The following is an 18410-nucleotide window of genomic DNA, read 5'->3' as shown; positions in this document are numbered from 1 at the left end:
CACAACAGACAGAGTACAGTCAAGCAAAACGTGTATTTGAGGAGTAAATATTCTCAGCCTAACTCAAACTGTCTTGACGTATAAGACAGAACACACTGTTCTGTTTATAGATCCATTGTAGCCCGTTACTTAGCCATGATGTGTTCATTCTTTATGTGGTCTATGGTAGGCCATTAGTATAATTTCTCGTATGTTTTATAGTAATAAATAATCCAGTGTCTCTGAAACTTTCTGCAATGTAGATATTCAGTTTCATCATTTCGATTTAAATGCAAATCTGTTTGTCAAGTTGTCATTTTTATATATTGTCTTCTACGCGTTTCCATCTGCATGTAAAAAAAAATAAAAATAAATAAATATTGTGAAGCCAACTTAGATATAATGATCTCGTCAGACCATTTCATCTTCTTTCTTGGAAATTTTGAAACAATATTCTCTCGGGTCCATCTTTCCTGCTACCTCTGTTTATTTAAGTTCATCGGATCCATTTTTATTTTATTTATTTTAACGTTCTATGTTTCAAAGTTACTTTTGAGGGTTCACCTGTTCTTTCATTGGCTACAATTTCTGCCAAAGCTGATGCCCTGACACATCATCTCACCTCAAGCACCATAAAAAAAATGTGTGACACTGCCACCTACTGAATAAAATGCGTTTGTACACCACAAGAATAAAGTATCACATGATTTTACTCACACAACTCATGCTGCCACACTCAAAATATCACGCTGTGCATCTCAGTAGCCATACTACCATATTATTTAGTGTGCCAGATAAGATTGTCATTGTGTTCTGAGTCTCAAACTTTTTCCTTTTCTTTCACTGCAGCTGCCCTTACAAAGTACAAAGTATGGACTGTTGGTTGCAGTTTGCACACGATTGTGACATACTTCTTTATAACATTGCACCCTGAACTTTGGCTCATATATTCATTATATCTTGGCGATAAATATAAAATGGCATCTGCTGTTGTTACTATGTAATTTTAACTTTTAAGTCATAAATGTATACATTGTAGAATCCATCATGTTATATTCACAGTAAAATTACCTATGCATTTATTTGTCAGTTATTTTCATAGTTGTGTCCTTTTGTTGTTGGTAATCTCTATGATTATTTTGTTCACTTAAACAATTAATAATTACAAGATGTTGTAGGAAGATAATGATGATAATAATGATCACTCAGACACCTCATGTGTAGACTTAACCAGTACTTTATTTTGGTGAAGAAGTTTGGTCACAGTGTACAGTTGACCTTAGTGACATCCAATGACAAATCAGCCAAATTACTTTTACACTGATATGTGTTTGTTTACTCTTCTATAGCACATGAAGTTAATGCAGACAAGTGCAAATTGTCACATTTGTGTGTATCATTTGTGGAAGATACATGTGTTTAATTTCTCAGTACAGCAGCTTCACATATTGTATTTAATGTTTTTAACTGAGGGAAATTCTTTTTTTTTTTTTTTTATAAAAAGTATATAACAAGGACAAGGACAGAAAGAAGCACCTCCCTCATGGAACACAGGATCATTGAAGCAACACCTCTTTCTGTGATAACAGGAACTTCATGTCCTCCATGAAACTGAGCTTACTTTGTTCTGAGTGACAAGTACTTGTTTTTCACACAAGATGAAAGAGACAGTTCACTTAAAAGATTTGTCTTCCTTTTAGTAATCACTTATTTTTCGAACATACAATTAAATCAATTAGGTTATAAAAATCACAGATCAATATAAAATGATCACATGCAGTAGCTTCCTTCCACCATAGTACCAGTTAAAACAGAGCATGCAGTTTTTCCCTTTCTTATTTTGTTAATATGAAGCTGAATTTGGCTGAAAGAGCTGAGGAGGTCACACCTTCTGATATTCAAATGGCCACACTGTTTTCTATCACAGCTGGATCCATGTATGTGTATGGCACCTCCAGACTCTTGTTTCTGATTTTGATGCGTGCACTTAACGCTTGAAGCTCTCCTTGAAAAGCTGTTACATGCCTGGAGGGAATCTCCTCACTGTGATGGTCCTCCAGGGACTCGCCAAGACCAACCTGATGAAATAAATGATTAAATACATTTAATCAATAACATTTAAATGTTGTCAAGCATATACTATTGGCACTATAATGTACAGCTGTAAGTAGTGAGCAGGACTGTTTTTCTCATTGACTGGAAGAGGGCGTTTTGCTCTGATGATGCAATAACCTGTGATACAAAACTTGAAGAAAATTTTGATTGATGTCATTCGAATTTCGTGAGGTTTTGTTCACTTACAAAGTCAGAGGATGGTTTGCTGAGTAACCACATGACGGCCATTCCATTAGCTGTTGTGCCCATGTCAGGTAATGTCTGCAGCATCGTGGCCTCGCTTGTTTTCCCCTTTTTGGTTGGTGGAGGAAGCTGCAGGCTGGTGGGAGTGTTGGGCATCCAGCCTCCATAGTCATACTGCAATGATTGAATGATTGGCAGATAACTGATTAAGACTCACTCACAGCATAGCACTGGTATCATGGTGATACAATTATTGTTCAAAATGTGCTTTAAAAGCTGCATGTTTTAACCATGTTTGTGGCGTGTATTTCGACAACTCCTGGATGTGTTGCCATGAAATTTGGATTGGAACCAAAATTTGTACAAATATTCATGGTTCCCAGAGGATGAATCTCAATGACTTAAGTGATCTCCTGACTTTTCCTCTAGCGCCACCATGAGGTTAACATTTGTGATTTTGAGCCAAATGTCATGACAACTTTCTGCATGTGCCCATGTGTACATTTATCTATTTATTTTATGATTTTGTACAGTTGGGAGTTCTGGATTAGCAGAGCCAGTCAATCATCTCCCATTCTTCTGCCAATCACAGTAATGCATGGCACATGGATGGTCAATGCTGGCTGGTGCAGCAGAGGAAGGGGGGGCAGGTGTGGCTTTAATCTCTGTTGTTGTTGAGTGAGAGCGCTGTTTTCTATGAGACATTGCGACACACCTGTAAATTTTCTCTGCACTGCTTTAAGTGGTTTAATAAACTGATCAATTCAATAACTTTTGTCTCTAACTCATGGTGAAACATTACAGTGAGCGTGTGTATGCAGAACTGTCAATAAATGAATCACAGAATCCAAAGTTTCCAGCTCTCTGGACATGAGTTTCCTTTTAGCTGAAGACAAGTTCACCCATTCAACCTTCAGTGGCTTATTTAGATATATTTGTTTAGCTGAAAGCAACTACAGTTATGATTAAATTATATTGACCATGATGGCTGGCTGTTTGGCTGTATAGACCCTTGTTTATGTCACCTATCTCTCTCCAGTCCAGAAAAAAACTGCAGATGTCATGAACCAATTCTACAATAATAGCAACATTATAATTAATCATCCCGGTAAATTAAAAGGCTTCACCTGTCCAGCGTTCACAGCAGAGTGTTGTGCTGAGCAAGTGAAGATCACCATGGTGACAAACTTGACCAACTCTGTCACGGTGGTAAAGCTCTGTGGAATTCCTGAGAATTAGAGGAAATAAACTGCATGAATTAAAGTTGCCTAGGTGATTTAAGTTTTATTTATCTTTGCAATATGAACATAAAATATAAATGTGCACATCTCTCATCATTAATATTGAGCTTTTCTTTTAAGCCCACCTGTGCCTTCTTGGGAAAGGAATCCGTGTTCAAAAATGTCCCCAATCCACTTCTGCAGGTCGTTGTCTTTCTGGACCGCATCATTATTCTTGTAGTAGAAGCCGAGCACTCCCTGCACAAACCTTTGAGGAATATGAATAAGTTCTGTAAAACACATTCTTAGTTGATATTTTTCATACATATTGCAGTAGTAAAGTATAACTATTTTGTGGGGCAACTGAATGTCCATCTCTTTAGTACGATCAGTTCTGTTCTTTTTAAGAATTTGGTGCAATATGTGACGACGTTTGTTGAGAGTTAGATAATAAGATTGATACACCTCTCATATTTGTGCATTAAATATAAAGCTACAGCTGGGTGGCAATTAGCTTAGCTTAGCATAAAGACTGCAAGTGGAGGGAAGTGATTAGCCTGGCTGGCTTCAGAGTTCTTATAGATGCCTACTAGCACCTCTAAATTTTAGTAATTGTAAGAACAAAAGCTAGCTCACAGGGCTCTAGGGAGGATAAGGATATCAGGATATTAGGAAACCATGTTGTGTATGATCACTTGTTCAAACAGCAAATTGTCTTTGCATAAACAATATGTATTGTATCCCTAATTCTAACTGCCGCTCTGTACGGTAAATTGTTTGATGTGCATTTCCAGTATACTGGGTAAAAAAAAAAAAACAGCCTCAGTCAACTGTAAGTCATCTCCTGATCAGTAGTTGCAAGATCAGTCGCTGGAGCAATCCCTTTCAGACAGATCTGTAGCCTCTGTGCTTTTTTTTTTTTTACTTTGGTGTACTTCAGGGCCTTTAAATGCACTCTAACTAAGCCTGATATGGTGTAGGTTTTTGTAGTGTTTAGCATGGCAGCTACACTTCACTCATATGTCCATGATTTTGTACCAATATTATATATTCATTAAGAGAATGCAGAATCAAAAGTGACTAATACCTGTGGATGTTATCCCAAAGCTTGAGTCCATCATCCCTGTAGTAGAAGTTCGGCACGTCCTCCAGCCCACGCTCAGCAATGTCGTCTGGTATGCAGAGAGAGCTGTAGGTCACTGAGGACAGTGATCTCTTCAGGAGTGTCACCAAACCCTCTCCACCAGAGGCTGCAAACTAGCAGACAGTCAAATATGTCAGGAGTATAGTTAGAGACAAATACTGTACATGATATTGATAAAACAAAACAAAACAAAAAGATTGTTTATGTCTACTGTGTACATCGGTCTTTTTGTACCTTTGTGAAAACTCCAGTCTCGGATATCAAACCATCTCTCGCCAAGAAGTTGATATGCAGAGTGTAGCGGGTGTGAGCTGCGAGGACCTGAGAGAATGAGGGAACTCTGTTAGTAACACTATTACATGTTAACCAAGTCAGTAATCTTGATGCTTCTATACCATTTAACAGTGAGAAATAGTTACACACACTAAAACATTCTGAATCTTCAACTTTGGATGATACAAAAATCAGCAACTGGGAAAAACTACAACATAGAAAACTACAACTACAGTAGGTTCAGTATTCTCCCCTCAGTTACCTTGTACAGTGGATGTGTCCTGGGCACGTTGCGCAGCAGTGACACTGCAAACACTTCAGCCAGCAGATGAGTGCGCAGCAGGTGGACATTGACTTGATGCTCGTTGAAATCTGCACTTCTCACAAAAATCTTGGCCGTCAACCAGTCGTACTCAGAATCAGTAGGAAGGAAGATGGGGTTGTCTTCTGCTGGAGTCTGCTTCAGCTGCAGGAGAAGGAAGGAGGTGTGGTTCATTCTATCCAGTATATCCAATACCAGTACTGGTCAATAATATTTACAGTTTTTCTGTAATTGGATGTTAGTCTATTAACTACAGGTTTCATCTGCTTTTCAGTCAGATATTCTGTTGATCCTTTGAGGGGATTTTTTTTTGAATGACTAAAACTCAGTCTGGAAGTAATGAACAGCATTTCCCTGTTGAGAGAATTTATAGCTGCCATCTACATACTAGCCATGGGACCTGATAATTGCATAGATCACAGTATCTTGCTTTAAGAACACTTAGGGAAAGTTTAACCTGAATAGCAATTGACATCAGCTTATCATCAGGTGTTTTGTGGAGCAGGACGAGGGGAGCCATCAAGTACTGTTGCTTCCCATTGATGGTGTTTGCTTTCAGTCCATCCAAACGCTTGTAGTCACACAGGAATATGTTGCCTTTCTGTTGTGGTGAGGAAATCATTTTACTCACATGCATACAGCATCATGGGGCAAAACATGATCTTTTCTATTGCTAAGATCTATCAGCGTCATGGCAATCACCTCCATTTCATTTTCCAAGCTGAAGTGACCACTGGGGAAGACCATGTCGTCAGTGACAGGAAAGTTATCAGGCAGAGCTGAACAGCGTCGGATCAAGATGGGGTTGACGCCATTTAGAAACTGATAGGCAAAAAAAGCATCCTCCTTCCAGTGTTCCTGGACATAGTCTGGAAAAAGAGCAGAGTTGAACTTCATTGAGTTTCAAGCTAGAAAATCAAACATCAAGACTTCTACTTTGCAAGTCCTGATGGTGCTTTTTGTGGTTGGCTTTGGATGGTGGCAGCATGTGGCTGCGAGTCACTCATGTGGACGAGGAAATCAAATCACTGGTATGTAAATTCTCCTCCTGCTGACTTCTGTTAGCCAGCTGCTAGCTAGCCTGGTCAAGGTTTTCAAATGTAAATATCAGTAAACATCGAGGAAAAATAAGGAAGAATAAGCACCAGCTGAAATGGCATCCTGCTAGCTTGACAAATGTTGGAAATAAACTGGATGACCTCTGTGCCAAGTCTTTATTTTTATTTATCAGTCATTATGTTATTATGGTTCCTCTACGGGGGCATGGGGGACAAAAAAATAGATAGGTAATAAATAAATATGATGGGGGAGAAACAAATAAATTTGTGTTCTCCAGGGAAACTTCTGAATACTCTCACAAAACTTTTGCATTCTCCTGAGAAATATTTTGAGTCTCCATGTGCACCTGTTGCAGCAGTGCAACCTGCAAAGGGCTATGTGTAGGTGAAAATAGCCTTGATCAGCATGTGTGGTAGATATTAAATACCCTCTCAGCCAGTCTCATCACTGATCTCATAGTTTTTAATCAGCTGTACCACACACAACCATTTGCTGTTGACCTCAATTAAATCACCCTAAAAACGACAACAGGCACCTACAAACCTCTAAACACATCAAACTGGTAGGTAGTAATTCGATATTCTGCTTTTCTACGACTGAGATGTTCGGTTACCCGGGCTCATCTCTATCATCTTTCTTTTTAAAAGCAGTGTCTCATGTTTTATTGTTGAAACACATTGCAATGCAAACACTGTTGTGTAACACTAATCACTAAATAATGTGACCATGTATGAGGTGAGAGCAATGTCCGATCTGTTAGAGACCGCACCGTGGATGAGGGGTACGTCTGGGGTATTGGCACGTCCAACAGATGCTCAGTTGAATTGGGATCTGGGGAGTTTGGAGGCCATGTCGATGTCTTGAGCTCTCCATCATGTTCCTTGGGTCACACCTGAGCAGTTTTTGCGGTGTGGCATGGCACATTGTCCTGCTGGGGGGGCACTGCCATCTGGGAATGTTGTTGCCATGTGGAGGTTTGCTTGGGCTAAAAAAGTGTGTGTGAGTGGAGCGTGAAGCATCCACATATATGCCAGGCCCCAAAGTTTCCCAGCAGAACAATGCATTGTAACAGGATAATCAATGTTATTCATTTCACCTGTCAATGGTTTCAATGTTTTGGCTGATCGGTGTATGCTGCTGTATTTCCCTCCTTGTTTACTTCTGGTTTTATCAAACTTTTCAACCTAGTGCTTTCCTATGGATTGTGTGAGGAAAATTTGATCTGGGTTAATGTTGTGGTTTCTGATCATAGGACAGTGCTCTTCCAGGTTTCACTCATCTCCCCCTGACCCCATATCCACCACACATATTAAGTATTCCATTACATTACGATGATAGCACAGTACCTGATATGTCAGTCCGTTTGGAACGGAACACCCCCTTGATGTCATCAATACAAGTCCAGTTCTCCCTGGAATCAGCCAGACCTTTCAGGTACAGCTCAGCCAGCCTAGAAAATAAAAGCAAAAAGTAAGTTTACTTGGATGACTTAAATTTGTTTGATGGGACATACATAGTCACATATATTAATAGATGTATGACAGAATTTGAGGACTTTACCCAGCAGCTGCAGTGAGCTTAAACTCTGCATCCTTGGTGAAGGAGAACTGGACCTCAGAAGGCAGATCAGAGAGGTCTTCTGCCTTCATGCAGTGGGGTATTCCCTCTGCATGCTCATACCAGCTGGGAAAAATTAAGAAGAGCAGAGTGGTGAGGAACAAAACACAGTCGAGATATCTGCGTGTGCTGTTTTAGGTCAGGGTATACAAGAAGTATACACCTAGTCATGTAATTAATATTGCAGTTCTGCAACTTATAGTGTAATAGAGTTGAATATACCCTGGCAGGTGTAACAACATTTTATATGGCAGTTAGTTTATCATTATAGGTCATGAATATAATCAACCAAAGGTGGTCGACGTTTGGATGCACGTTAGTTTTGGGTTGTATAAAGTTAAAATGTAAATAAGCTCTGAGCACTCACCGATAGTCTCTCTCTCGCTGATTCCGGTCTGGCAGCCCCCAGAGCCATTTGGAAAAATATGCAGATTGTGCTTCATATGTAGCTAGAAAAAAACACAACAAGGTTTAAAATTCTTTGTACAGTATGTTGGAATTAATTTACTCCAGTCCAAGCAGTCCAGTTTGCAACTTCTGTCTGTCTTTTATGTTATCTGTGATCAGTGAACACCACTTACCCATGCGAGTCTCCTCAACCACCACACGGTTTTGTTGAAAAATCATTTTGTCTAGCTCAAACACAAAAAGAAGCAAAAAACAATTATGAGATATACAGAAAATTAAGTATTATGTGCTCACATACATATAAGCATACAAGCACACTATTGAAGCAATATAGGTGTAACACTCAAGGAACATGGAGAGTGTTTAACAGCATAATTAAAGCGAGCACTGGGACAAGTCAAATTATTTTGTTAAGATCACAATGCGATTATAAATAAAGCAAAAGAAATTGCCTGTAAATGTATTGATTATTTTGTAAACATTAGATACTATTTAGCAAAAAATGAAAATGGTGTGGTAAGTTATTGCTCATAATAACGTCTACATCTTTATTCTGTGTGTAGATGAAAAGAACAGGGGTTTTTTTTTAAATAAATGACTGGGAAGTATAACTGATCAGAAATATGTTGCAATCCACACAAACAAAAATGTCTAAAACCACTGCAATATATGTATATCTTGAATAAGAACTCATTATATATAATCTATGGTTCTGTCATAGTTAAATACATTACCTACTGTGTGGATGTATGGGCAAACACATACAAAACCAACACTAATTCAATGATATTGTATATTTTAGATGTTTTTTTTAAATAATATTTGTTTTTATATTTTTTTTTTCTATATTTGATGTATAGTTGCATATTTTTTTGTATATTGTATATTCTGTATATTCCACTTCTTGCCTAAATTTGAGTACATGTCAATTGTATGAGAGGCCCTTTGAGACATAATTCATACTTGGTTTCCCATGTAACATCATACTCTCATACATACTCCACTATACTCTTATATTTTTCATCATGTTTTCTTTTATTTACTGTCTTACTCTTAATGTAACAGAGGATAATATTATATGTATGTAAGTATGATAGTATGTACATGAAAGTAACAGTATATGTAAAACAAAGTTCTAATATAGGCTATGTATGAGAGAATAATATTATAGCCTATTTGAAACAGAATAATCATATATGTAAGAGAAATTAGTTGTACATGTGAATGCAAATAATCATGTGTACAAAATGACAGTGAATGTAAGACAGAATGATAGGTTATGTGAATGAGAATAGTTGTTTGTGTGAGAGAGTTTGATTGAAACGGAAATAAGACTGAATTCTCAGTTCCTGATTGGTTATTTTTGATGAAGCGAGAAGAAGGCCCGCCTTCCCAATCATAATATGAAAAGATGGCGGACCTTGAGCAACTCAGTGAAGCTGTTGGCCTCTGACTGTTCACACAGGCTGCTGAGCAGAGCGGAGGGCCCGCGGAGGCTCGCGCACTGCAGCGCTTCAGTTCGGCGTCTGGTCTATTTTTCACGGGAGCCGCGAGCGCTTCTGTCAAGCTGGATAGAGCGGATCGTACCAAACAGGAAGTCGGACACAGAAAAGACGAGAGAATCCGGCTAATTTTCAAAATAAAATAACAGCACGCACTGTGGAACGTCAGGAGAAAATACCATGTTTATAATTTAAAATAACACAACAATGCATGACCGAACACATTTTTCAATACCCTAATCACATCATTACAATTTTAATTTTGTGTCACCGAGCCTAAAGCCATAAATAAAATGGTCAGAACAATATGCCCTATTCATTCAATGTGTGGACAGTCAAGGGCGCCGATTGAAAACTGCCTCAGCTGCTGGGCGCTGCGCCTCGGTTCCGCGTCCGGTGTGTTCAGGCCGTGAAGCGCTGCAGTGCGCGAGCCTCCGCGGGCGCTCCGCTCTGCTCAGCAGCCTGTGTGAACAGTCAGAGGCCAACAGCTTCACTGAGTTGCTCCCGGTCCGCCATCTCCTCATATTATGATTGGGAAGGCGGGCCTTCTTCTCGGCTTCATCAAAAATAACCAATCAGGAACTGAGAATTCAGTCTTATTTCCGTTTCAATCAAACTCTCTCACACAAACAACTATTCTCATTCACATAACCTATCATTCTGTCTTACATTCACTGTCATTTTGTACACATGATTATTTGCATTCACATGTACAACTAATTTCTCTTACATATATTATTATTCTGTTTCAAATAGGCTATAATATTATTCTCTCATACATAGCCTATATTAGAACTTTGTTTTACATATACTGTTACTTTCATGTACATACTACTTACATACATATAATATTATCCTCTGTTACACTAAGAGTATGACAGTAAATAAAAGAAAACATGATGATAAATATAAGAGTATAGTAGTGTTTGTGTAAGAGTATAGTGGTGTATGTATGAGAGTATGATGTTACATGGGAAACCAAGTATGAATTATGTCTCAAAGGGCCTCTCATAGGTGTCTGCTGCGGAGAACCCAATGTTTGGTTTTCGGATGGGCTGTTTGTCTGGATCTCTCAGGAACAGATATTCATAACATAGAACAAAGAGACAGTTAACAAATATGAGATATAAAAATAAATGAATAAGTATTGTGAGATCTTATAAGAGGCAGCATCATCACAAACTACTGAAGCAGTATAAGAGTAATGCTCAAGGAACACCAACCTGTTCTCCTCAAGGAACACCAACCTGTTCTCACTCCAACTCGTCCCAACTTTTTTGTAACGTGTTTCAGGCATCAAATTCGGAATGAGTGTGTGTTTATGAAAAACTAAAAATTATCAGTTTACATGTTAAATATCTTGTCTTTGTACTGTATTCAAATGAATATATAGTCAAAAAAGATTTTCAAATCATTGCATTTGGCTTTCGTTTACGTCTTACACAGTGTCCCAACTTCTTTGGAATGGGGGTTGTTAATACTTTAAAATATTGTGGTTTGTCTTAAAATTTTCTTGGATATTGTACAAGCACAAAATCATTTGCTTCCTTGCTTGCAGAATGTGTCTTTCCTCTGTGGTCAGTGAAGAGCGCACATGATGTCAGACAAGCACATTTCCACAAACCTGTTCCCCCTCCCAAGCGAAGCTCTCTTCTGCCAGTTTGCCAGCGATCACTGGCAAAGTTGGAGGTGCCTTCCTCAGGGGGAGGGATCCCCGTGTCTAGTTTTTCGAAGGGCCGCTTGCCTGGCTCTTCTAGGGACAATTGTTAAAAGAAAGAACAACAGAGGCAGAAAACAAATATAAGATATATGAAAATAAATTAATAAGTATTATGAGATCTGGTAGAAGGAGCATTATCACAAACTATTGGAGCAGTGTGGGAGGAGCACACAAGAACACTGACAGTGCTCAACAGCATAATTTAAAAAGGCACTGGAAAAGCAGACAATTCAAATTACTTTGTAACGATAAAAATATAAAAATAAAGAAATCAAAGACATTGCTAATAAATGTAATAATTACTTTCTACATGTTGAAAACAATTTAAGCAAATGAGATTGTGTAGCTGAGAAATAAGGATGTGTAGCTGAAGACAGTGTTTATAAAGTCTCCTATTATATTTTCATAAGGGGTGTTGACGAATATGGACAAACGTGACCAGAGTTGGGTATAACACGTTACAAAGTAACGCGTTAGAGTACTTTGATCACGTTTTGCAGTAATGAGCAACCTAACGCGTTAGTTTGATTACGTTTTGCAGTAACGAGTAACCTAACGCGTTAGTTTGCTGTTTGAGTAATCAAATACTTAAGTACATTTTCAAACAAGCCATCAGTTACTTCCGTTACTTTTAGAACGCTGGTCCTTCAGCTCCAAAACAGCAACAACTGTCGTTTGGGTCTAATAACGGAGATAACGTTAAACCTATCAGTCTGAAAGAAGCCATGAATCTTGTGGCTCGCTACGTGGTCGGAGAAATGCTGCCGTTGTCTACGGTGGAGTCTAAAAAAGGTGGAGGAGGACTCGCTGACAGACAGGTCAGACTCAGGACTTGCATTATGCCTGGTACACGCTACACGACTTTTCTGCCCGTTCTGAAAGTCACTATGTAACATTACACGATTGTGGAGTCATAATCGTGCCATGACTTGGCCGACAGACATGACACACTACACAATGGTACTCACCAATTATCCCTGGTCATCTTTCACGGCATGTGTGATGTCATCAGGTTATTCTTGTCCTATTTTTATCACTTTTACTATTATTTGAGTCACTGTGTGTCTGTTCATGTGCAAGCCGAAATGTTGTTGTAGTCACCTAAATGCGTCAGCAGATGGCAGGAGCTACATTTGAAGTGCCGTGCCATACGTAAATATTAAAGCTACTGTATCCCCTCACAAGCAAGTTCCTATAAATGTTTCACAATAAAAGCACATTTAGAAAATGGAGGGATTCTCTCAGCCGAGGTTATAAGGGGCTTTTAATTTGAAAGAAATTCAGGAGGTATTGAGTTTGAAGTGACAGCGCGATATCTTAACTTTATCAAGGCAATGGGAGTGGATAAAAAGTAAGAATATAAAAACACAGAGGGATTAATAGCCTAAATGATGGACCGTCTATACTGTAGTTTGTTTCAAATGAAGCTGGGAGCCTCTGCAGTTGTAGTGAGTAAAAGCCCCGCTAATATTTGTTAATGTTATTACTTTATGTCCGACCGTGAGGATGTAACATGTTTGCTAGCTTGATGCTAATGACAGTAAAGTTAACTCAGCGGATTGACAAAGTGCCTCTGCTGTTTCACACCATCATTTCCCCCTTTTACTCTGTGTGGTAACATCCCTAGAGGAAATATTAAAAATGCTGGGGTGTTGTTGTCATACAGTTGTCTACGGCAGCAGATCGCTCTGTGTTTCTACTGGTCAAAGTGACGGCTGTGATGGGAGAACTGGATCTCAGTGAAGGGCAAGTAGAATACTCAAAAGTACTTTAAAAGTGCTTGAGTTACTTTTCTCAGGGAGTAGTGCAGTAAAGTAACTGGTTACTTTAAAAAAAAGTAATGCAGTAAAGTACTTTGATTACTTTTAAAGTAACCCTTACCCAACTCTACCATGCAGGGTGCTGCCTGCTACTCAGATTTTAATGCACTCAGACATTGATGGATCAGCCACTGGAGCAATTTGGGATTCACTATCTTGCTGAAGGATACTTTAACATGCAGACTGGAGGAGCCGGGGATTGAACCTCTGATTTTCTGATTATTAGACAACCTGCTCTACCTCCTGAGCCAAATGCCTTAACCTTTTTTATTTAACCTGTGCGTTTGGCTAGTCTTGGCTTTGTATTGATGGACATGCAGCCCAGATACCAGATACGGCAGTTGGCTCATTTAGGAATTGTAATATTGCACCTGCAACATTTAATCATTAAACACAGTAATAACCGCTGTGAGTAGGATTTGAACCTACGCAGGGAAACCCCATTGGATTTCGAGTCCAACGCCTTAACCACTCGGCCATCACAGCTCTATCCATCAAGGGAGCTTACTCATGCAATGGATATGGCAAGGCATGTAGTAATTTTTGTTTTCCTTTTCATTTTAATGCCTTTTTGTTATCTATTCTTTTTTGTGTGCATTATTTTTGGGAAATTGCCAAAATGGAACAAAATAAAGTACTACTCCTGCTGAAAAGGACAATTACAGTGTTTGAAAGACTCCCAGAGTGTGAAGGAAGAACTACAACAAGGTTTAAAATTGTTTACAGTATGTTGGAATTAATTTACTCCAGCCTCCTTATAATGCAGCTTGCAGGACTTGTCTTTCTTTTATCTCTTCTGTGGTCAGTAAACAACATACAGGATGTCAGACAAACACATTTCCACAAACCTATTCCCTCTCTGAAGCGGTACACCTCGCTGTCAGTGATCCATCGGCAGATGAGAAACTTGAAGGTGTCTCCCTCGGGGGATTTCACTTCCACCTTGGTGGGAAACCATTTGTCCGGATTTTGGGAAGGCTGTTTTTCAAGCTCTATCAGGACCAGCTTTCCAATGGAGGCAGGGCAGGACATGGTAAAAGTAGACACCTGGAGTAAGGACAGAAATGGTTTGAAAACATTTATGAGAGATAAAGTGTATCTGGTAACAAAGAACTGAGCAGTAACCCAATGCTTAGCATGCAATTACTGAATGTAGAAGGGTGGACAAAGTACAACTTGTGCGGTATGCACAGTATGTACACTGCATAAATTACACTTTTTGGGGGATTTTTTTTTGTAGCTCATCTTTGTGGCTGTAAAATGAAGAGTTGCACAGCAGCACATATGCCGTCATGGCCCATAGGAGTCTGATTTGGTATGAGTTTACATAACCTTTTCTACTTAGTGAGCCTACAATCTCGTATAGGTAAAAGTTGAGGATGTGTGTTATACATTTAAACACAGAGAGGGATATGTCAGACTTACTGCTCCTCTGATGAAGGATGACTCTCCCTTGGAGTCCATGAGCCTCGTGCGTTTGCTCTCACCATCCTTTCCCACCAGCTTAATGAAGACATGGTCACAAGTGCCGGCATCATCCAGATAGGAAGTGGACACGGTCACTTGATAATCAGCCATTTTCACTCTGGAAAACAGAAGAATCCTGGTGGGGCGAGAATAAAGATAACCAATTTCAGCACTGATTGTGTTAACTGTCACTAGACGAAGTGAAAAAAATTAAAATACTGGTATCACAATGAAAAAAGCATCAGCAAAAAGGTATTATAACACCTAATGTCATATTTATCTTTTCCCACTCTCACCTGTTGACTGAAGACGAAGTTCCTTTGATGAACTGCTCATTTGATAAAATAATCCTCACTGATTCCTCTTTTCATCTACACAGTTTTGTGGGAGTGTCTGATCAGTAAAAGTTAATCTCCTGATAAATTGTGGATATGTTTGAAAAATTGCAAAACCACAGAGCGATGACAAACCAGTTCTCCCACTGTTACATGTGAGAACATCGCAGTCACTAAAAATATTAGTTCCAGGTAAATGTTCAAACAACAGCAGAAAATATGTTCACTCATACAATTAACCCAAATTTATCTGATTGTTCGTAATTGTACCATGAAAGTAAACTTTTTCTATAATGTGGAAAATACATACAGTAGAATACACAGTTACAGCCATCTAAAGTTGTCGCTTCCAGCCAGAGGCTCTTTGTTTGCCAACCAACTGGCATCCAGTTTTCAGCCATATTTCATTCACATATTTTCAACAGCACAAACACTGATTGTACCCCACATTTCACCATAGTGACTCTGACAGTATCTTTGACAGACAGTGTCTCATCTATATTATGTATCAACTTGCTTGAGCTCTCCATTTAAGTTTAGATATAAGATGTCAACAATGAGTAAAATATTCAGGATTAGAATCACAGTATCAGAATCAAATATTGAAAGCAAATACTCTTCATGTGCATCATCATCAAACTTCCCCAGAAATGTAGCCTGGAACCAGCAGGTGGTCTGTGGGTGCTCAGAGGCTGGAGGAGTACTGCAGTATTTTATTGAACTAGTTCTGGGGCCGTATTCACAAAGCTTCCTAGCACAAAGAGTTGCTCCTGACAAGATTCTAATTCTTGTGACATTTTCTTAGAATTTCCCATTAAAGTTAAGACTAGGTCCTCAGATCTTATTAGAGCTCCCAAGGTGAAAAACTGTTCGGAGCAGTGAGGAGGACTTTTAAGAGGCTTAAGAGTTTCTTAATCAGAGTTGTATAAGTTGTACGATGCAATTAAAGTAACCCCGTTGGCTATAACTTTTCTCCGTGGTTCTTCGAGTCTCTTCATTTCAGTGTTTGCTGAAGTTGAGCAGTTTCCTTACATAATAACCAATCACATCTGTTGAAAGAGTGCATCATATGTTTAAACGTGGGCAAACCACACCTCCTCACTAAGGTACAAGTTTCTGTCCTTTCCTTGCTCACAGTCGCTCTGAAAACATTCAGAGCTAGGACTCCTTATTAAAAGCTCTTAGGCTAAGTTAGGAGCTTTAGAATGTTGTGAATAAGGTCCCTGGACTACAGTAAGAGGTTTTTCTTTCTTTTTTCTTTTTTTGGTCATCCCTATTTAAATACATGAAGGGGAGAAACAACTCTGGATATAATGTAGTTGGGTAGAACACCACTAACTATGGCCTCATAACTGCTAAAACACATGGCTTATATCATCTCATAGTGTCAAAAAACAGATTATAAAATAGAAGTAAAGTGTCGCACACTGAGTTTATGCTCCCGCTTTTATTTAGCTCAAAGCTGCAAGCAAGAACCAATTTCTATCTCACTGAGCTAATTAGTCAGTGACAACTTATGTGTAGCTTCACAAATTGACTAAGCCAGACGTGCAGGTTTAGCAGCCGTCCATACGTGGAAAAGCAGATTTCAAACCACTGTCAAAAATTCAGTTATTGAAACAAAATTCTGAAAATACACATATTGCATCTAGACAGCATGGAGATGTTGGTAATTTGTTTGTAACAATGATTGTTTAAAATTGCCATTTTTACATTGACTCCAATTGTTCACATTAGAGCAAAATTCAAAATGCTGTCAAAAATTCAGTTTTTGAGATAAAATTCTGAAATTTGCCACACATCATCTACCATGACTCTAGAATTTTGTCTTTTTTTCATGAACATTGAAGATTTATTTAGCAAGAATTTGCATGTATGTGTTTACAGTACTGTTTATAGTCAAACATTCTGATGCACTGTAGGCTCAATTTTTTGATAAATCAAAAATCTGAGAAACGTAGTTTTTGTAGGACAGTCTGAAGATGCTCTGTAGCAAGTTTGGGGTCAATTGAGCAAAAATTGTGGGAGGAGATAGGTTTAAGAAGTTTTACAGTTTTTGAAAAAAAAAACAGAGTGATGAACTTCATAATTTTTAATAGGTTTAAATGTAAGAAAGTTTCTTCAGTATTGGGGCTACAGTTTGATGAAAGTTGTGAAGTTGTAGCACGTATGGTTGATTTGTTATGAATTTTCAAAGTTTTGATAGACGCTTGCTGTAGCGCCACCATCAGGACTATTGGCTTGAGTTTACAGCTGAGGATATCTGGCATGAGACTGGACCTTTGTGCAAAGTTTGGTGAGTTTTCACCCATGGGAAGTATGATTTCCTCGGAAGAATAAAGAAAAAAGAAGAAGAAGAATACCTAGGATTACAATAGTGTCCTGGCAGCTTAGCTGCCCGGACACTAGGCCGGCGCGTCTGTGACGTCACCGGGTAGAAAATCAGTGCTTGCCATCACAGCTGGGCGGGTGATATAATAGAAACAATTAACAATAATAAGAAGAAAACAACAATATTAAATATCAATAGATAAGCAATGAATATTACAATATCAGTATAGCAAAAAGACAACAGTGAATATAAGAAGTTACACACAAAAAAAATTAGAATACTAGGCTAGAATAAAAACAGCGGTAATACATGAGATGAAATAATCAAAAAACATCATATCTATTCCAAACGACTGGTCAATAATTCTGTCATTGGAATAGCAGGAATAGTGCACATGATAAACATCAAAGACACCTTAAAACACTGGCATATAAGGCTACACAGAGTCTAATTAGGCTAATACTTATAGAAACGGTTTTATATCAAATTCCTCATTTAAACCATTAGGAGACATGGTGTTGAGGAAATAGATCCAGAAAGTTTCGCGCTGGAGTTTTCTTTCTAGATCACCTCCCCTCGGATGCTTCCCTACTTTCTCCACCCCGATATATCTGAGGGCGCTGACACTGTGGTTAGCCTATTTAAAGTGTGCAGCCACTGGATTACGTTCACCACCCCTTTCTGATGTTGCTTCTATGTTTGCTGATCCTGGTGCGTAAACCACATGGGCAGCGAATAAGGTAAACGACATGTGTCGTGCTGCAGGTAATGGCTCCACATATGGCTATATTAGCTTACGGCCAGTGTGTGGATGATTGAACTGTTTGCATTTGTGTATGTAAGTGTGGCCAGGTGGGACATTCTGACTGGCCAGGGGCTGTCAGGACATAATTACCTGCAACACCGGAAGTAAA

At 38.8% G+C, this 18410-nt stretch overlaps 1 protein-coding gene and 1 non-coding gene across 3 annotated transcripts; both read right to left on the bottom strand.

Moving 5' to 3' along the window:
* Positions 1 to 1810: 1810 nt before the first annotated feature.
* LOC144462469 (polyunsaturated fatty acid lipoxygenase ALOX15B-like) lies at positions 1811 to 14969 on the bottom strand. Of its 2 annotated transcripts, none has more exons than XM_078166243.1 (16): positions 14788 to 14969; positions 14211 to 14409; positions 11447 to 11575; positions 8494 to 8544; positions 8280 to 8361; positions 7856 to 7978; positions 7642 to 7745; positions 5939 to 6105; positions 5694 to 5837; positions 5177 to 5380; positions 4876 to 4962; positions 4585 to 4754; positions 3644 to 3765; positions 3405 to 3505; positions 2281 to 2451; positions 1811 to 2057 (listed from the first exon to the last, which is right to left on the bottom strand). In XM_078166243.1, exons 1-16 carry the CDS (start codon positions 14938 to 14940, stop codon positions 1878 to 1880), a joined length of 2187 nt encoding a protein of 728 aa, XP_078022369.1. In that variant the 5' UTR covers positions 14941 to 14969; the 3' UTR covers positions 1811 to 1877. The 2 variants fall into 2 exon arrangements, with proteins under 2 accessions (XP_078022369.1, XP_078022370.1); XM_078166244.1 differs by having other exon boundaries at positions 11447 to 11572.
* trnak-cuu (transfer RNA lysine (anticodon CUU)) lies at positions 13767 to 13848 on the bottom strand. The gene has a single exon. It is a non-coding gene; the product is annotated as a tRNA-Ser (tRNA).
* Positions 14970 to 18410: the final 3441 nt, after the last annotated feature.

The sequence above is a fragment of the Epinephelus lanceolatus genome, chromosome 3 (assembly GCF_041903045.1).
Source record: "Epinephelus lanceolatus isolate andai-2023 chromosome 3, ASM4190304v1, whole genome shotgun sequence".
Classification (NCBI taxonomy): Eukaryota; Metazoa; Chordata; class Actinopteri; order Perciformes; family Serranidae; genus Epinephelus; species Epinephelus lanceolatus.
Note: the sequence above shows the minus strand (reverse complement) of the source record. Positions and strands in the feature narration are given on the sequence as shown.

Bases quoted from the DNA above. Each gene is read 5' to 3' on its own strand.
- LOC144462469 (XM_078166243.1), bottom strand. From the start codon at position 14,940: ATGGCTGATTATCAAGTGACCGTGTCCACTTCCTATCTGGATGATGCC. The intron at 6,106-7,641 runs GTACTGTGCTAT...CTCTTTTTCCAG, and splicing joins CAAACGGACTGACATATCAG to ACTATGTCCAGGAACACTGG. The intron at 3,766-4,584 runs GTATTAGTCACT...TATTCCTCAAAG, and splicing joins CTTTGGGATAACATCCACAG to GTTTGTGCAGGGAGTGCTCG.